The sequence below is a fragment of the Etheostoma spectabile genome, chromosome 19 (genome assembly GCF_008692095.1).
Source record: "Etheostoma spectabile isolate EspeVRDwgs_2016 chromosome 19, UIUC_Espe_1.0, whole genome shotgun sequence".
NCBI classification, from domain to species: Eukaryota; Metazoa; Chordata; class Actinopteri; order Perciformes; family Percidae; genus Etheostoma; species Etheostoma spectabile.
Window position 1 is genome coordinate 12,916,098 of NC_045751.1, and position 4,224 is coordinate 12,920,321.

The 4,224-nt window shown below is 41.6% G+C and overlaps 1 protein-coding gene across 1 annotated transcript in view; it reads right to left on the minus strand.

Annotated features, from left to right (window-relative positions):
• shtn2 (shootin 2) overlaps positions 1 to 4,224 on the minus strand; it is a gene marked incomplete at its 5' end in the record, with an annotated part of 9,485 nt that extends 5,261 nt beyond the window's left edge. Inside the window, 10 exon segments of the mRNA XM_032544151.1 lie at positions 224 to 270; positions 273 to 316; positions 553 to 632; positions 734 to 825; positions 1,149 to 1,157; positions 1,763 to 1,934; positions 2,422 to 2,516; positions 2,725 to 2,785; positions 3,160 to 3,209; positions 3,882 to 4,224. Coding sequence (XP_032400042.1) covers positions 224 to 270; positions 273 to 316; positions 553 to 632; positions 734 to 825; positions 1,149 to 1,157; positions 1,763 to 1,934; positions 2,422 to 2,516; positions 2,725 to 2,785; positions 3,160 to 3,209; positions 3,882 to 3,915 — 684 coding nt within the window.

Here is a 4,224-nt window from a genome sequence, read left to right on the forward strand (position 1 = left end):
GTGTGTGTGTGTGTGTGTGTTTGCACACGTATCGCCCTCCCGTCCGAGTGTCCGTCTGTTCCCCGTAGCCGCCCGAAGGTCAACGTTCAAACACTCCTGTTCCCTTTCTGTAGCACGACCTGTCACCCTCAGTATCTATAGGTGTGAATGTATGACAAAATGTTTTGTGCTGTGCAGAAAACACACACACACACACACACACAGGCATGCCACGCACTCACACCTGGTGGGCGAAGACTTCAGCGTGCTGCCGTAGGCCCTGCTCCACCCCAGCTTCTGAGACATTTCTGTGAACTCCTCTTTGCCAAGCTGGAGACTGTCACACACACACACACCACACACACACACACCACACACACACACACACACACACACACACAACACACCAAAGTGACATTAAGAAATTTAAATATTTTCAAATGATTTATTTCCTAATAAATTAGTCAATCGGAAAAAGGAAATACATTTTATAGATTTAAAAAAAATAATATGTATTTGTTATTTGGGGGGGAATATAGATGGATTCATAATGTAATGTAATGTAATGTGGACTCACCGCGTTTGATTTTATTCATGGTCTTGCTCTGTTTGCTCACTTTCCTCAGTATGACCTCTTTCTCCTCGACCTCCAGCTAGCTGAGAGAAAAAGTCTGTGATCAAAGCGCGCACACACACACACACACACACACACACACACACACACACACACACACACACACACACACACACACACACACACCTGCTCTCTGAGTTGGACCTGCTCCTTGTCAATCCTCCACTTGTTGCTCCAGTTGCAGCTTCTAGCCAGCAGGCCGTCCACTGTGCCTGCAGCTCTGCACCGTTTTATATATTTATTTTTCACGTATAAGTATGGTTTGCCAAATCAAACAGAGTAACAGCAAAGTATAGGCTCTCTCATATAAGTCCAATTCTTGCTTCATTGCACTGGCTTCCTGTACGTTTTAGGATTGATTTTAAGATTTTATTGTTTTTTTTAAAGCTGTGAATGGTGGCCCCACATATATCTCAGACCTCATCCAGATTATAGGCGGGCGCGGTCACTGAGGTCAGAGAGCCAGCTCCAGCTTGTGGTCCCAAAGACGAACTTAAACTCGGGGGAAGGGCCTTTTCTGTGGCTGGACCTAGACTCTGGAACGCTCCGCCCCTCCATGTCCCAACAGCCCCAACAGTTGAGTGTTTTAAGTCCGTCTTAAGACACATTTTTATTCTTTGGCTTTAACTCCATGTGAGTTGTGTGGTCCTCTGATGGCTCTTACTGTTTTATTGTATTTTGTATTTATTATTTTTATCTATTTTTTTATCTTTTTAAACCAGATGCTCTTATTTTGTTTTTACAATATTTTACATAATTGTTTTGTATGTTTGGTTTTCTGTGCAGCCCTTTGGTAACTTTGTGTTTGTAAAATGTGCTATACAAATAAAGTGGATTGGATTGGAAAGTATGTCAATATGAACCGATCTGATAATAATACATGAATTAACTGCAATTCATGAGCTTGATTCTTCAACTACTTGACTCAACTCATCATGATTCATCACAATGATTATTTGGGGATTTACAACAGAATCTAAAGTACCTCTTGTTTACATTATTATTGCTTTCTGAATTCCTTATCATACAAACTCCTATTTGTTATCGGTAGTTTTTGGCAATTTATTTTCAATTTGGTTTGTCGGGCAGACAAAAAAATGCCAGTTATCCCGGCTTGACTTGTTTTTTTGTTGGGCAGTGTTGTCTAACCTGCTATCTTGGCTTGACTCTCCAGCAGCAGCGTCTCCTCACCGACATCGACCACGTCCTCACCGTTAGTCTCGGGGTCAAAGGTCACGGCACCCAAGTTCTCAGGCAGCTCGGGGATGAGCGGCATCAGCATCAGGCTATTCCTCTTCAGGACTTTGTTCTCTTTGGTCACCTAGGCAACAGGGGGAGATGATGGTGAGTCTAGAGGTTTGTTATTTTAGAATTGGATCAATTAGTACGAAAGGTAACGTTTGGGTATATCATCGGATGTGCAGTACGGGAAGCAGCCTCAGTTTCTTAATGTCAGGAGAGGAAAAGGAAACAAATGGAAATAAAAAAGGATAGGGAAAGGAAACGAATGAAAATGAAACGAAAACAAAGGAAAAGGAAACCAAAGGAAACCAAACCAAAGGGATACTAAGGAATAATAAGGGAAAAAAGCAAAGGAAAAGGACAAAGAGATGTAAGAGTGAAGAAAAGATGATTACAAAGAAGAGGAAAGGACAAGGAAGTAAAGAAATGAAAAGGAAAAGAATGGACATAGGGATGGGAAAAAAGGAAATACACTAAAAAAGGAAACAAGAGTAAAGGAAAGGACATAGGAAAGGACATAGGAAAGGAAAGGACCAACACTCCAGTAGTAAAAAAAACAACAACACCTTGACAGCCAGCGCCTCAGCACTCTCCCTGCAGGAGCGCTCAATCTGGAACTGCATCTCCAGGACATTTATCTCTTTCAAGAGCTGATTGGAGACTGGGGATGAACGAGAGAGAGAGAGAGCGAGAGAGAGAGAGTGAGAGTGATTAGTCTTCATGGTCATGGTCAAAGGAATATAGATTTGATCATACACCTAAAACTGAGTCTGATTATTTGAAGCCTTTTCTGTGTAAAATGTGCAGGTCTACATTTGTTCCACCCCCCTTATGGTCCTGAATAGAGAAAAGAACTGGATCCTTCTCACCTTCCTCCAACTCAGACAGCCTCTGATTGGCTTCGTCCCGCTGAATTTCCAGGATCTCACACTAAATATCCGACAAACAAAACAGAAGAGATCAGTCACCTGACAACAAATTGATGCATCGGATTTTTTTTTAAAGATTATTTTTCGCTATGCATCTGATTTGATTCACATTTTATTCTATTATCAGACGGTTGAGGGACCACAGTTGCATTTGTCCTTGTCAATGTAATCAGGTCTGTTTTAGAGCTTTTCATTCTGTATTCAAATGTTTGACTTAAAAAATGTGGGCTGTGAAGGCCAAATACTGCTTTTTTTTCGTTAACACTGGATGTGCTTGAGATACTAGCGTTTCCTTCCATGTTGATTGGCTCCATTGCACATTAGAAAGAGGCCTTAATTAACCAGTAATTTACTGACTGTCATTAGCAGTGATACCTGGATGTCTCCCTCATCTTCGGACGTTAAACCACTCTCTCCGTCAGACTCTGTGGAGAAAAAAAACCCCAGCTTATCTTCATACAACAGACAGATTGTCATAGGGGCAGTAGCATCAGAGACCGGAGAAGGCGCTGAGCTGGGAGGCGAGATAATCAAACATCCTCACATCCTGTCAACGTGACTGCAAGCGGAGCTTCGCAAGGCCATCTGAAGGAGGATGGTGAGAGAAATACAGGAAGTGAAATCACAGAAGGATCCTAAAAACATGTTCCACTTTCCGTGGCCTCTGACTCACGGGAGTTTCCGTCTTTTGCTTCACGTTGTCCAACAGACAGAGCTTTGGGTTGGTTAAAAAAAAATTAACTTTCTTGCGGAGTTAGATGGATATCGAAACCATTCTCATATCCAGCCAAAAATAGTCCAGCACATTAAAACATAATGCATTGTTCTTACACAAATTAAACTAACTGGATATAAAAATAGACTCAATAAAACAGGGTATAATGTGTTAATCAGTGGTGACCTTTAGAGGCGCGGGTAGGTGTAGAAAATTGAAGCATTTTATTGTTCCTGAAAAGGGAATCTTGAACTTTTCCGTGCACCGAAACTCCAACGTTTGAAGAAATATCTTTGAAAAATTGTTTCCCAACTGCAAAAGTCACGAGGCAATTAAAACAAGTATCTCAGCACCAGTTTACATCCAAACGATCGGGTCTTACCTGCCGCTGCACTGTCCTCACCTCGCGACCACATCCTGCCGTCTGCACAGGTTTCAGGTTTTTAGCTCCTTGGTGCAATACTCTAGATTAAGCTGCACAAACAAAGAACAGCTTTCTGCCTGAGCAGCAATCAACATTATGAAAGAAGCAAGTGGGAATTTCTGCTTAAACCCTCCCCCAGCGCCACGAGGAACTTCTTCCTTACTCTGGCCAAGACAAACAGTTTAATGATCACAGTCTAATGTGGATTTATAGTGTAAAACATGTCTATGCATTTTTTATTACAAAAAAATGGGCCTTTTTTATGTGAATATTGACAGTGTTTGCTTTTGCTGTTACAATT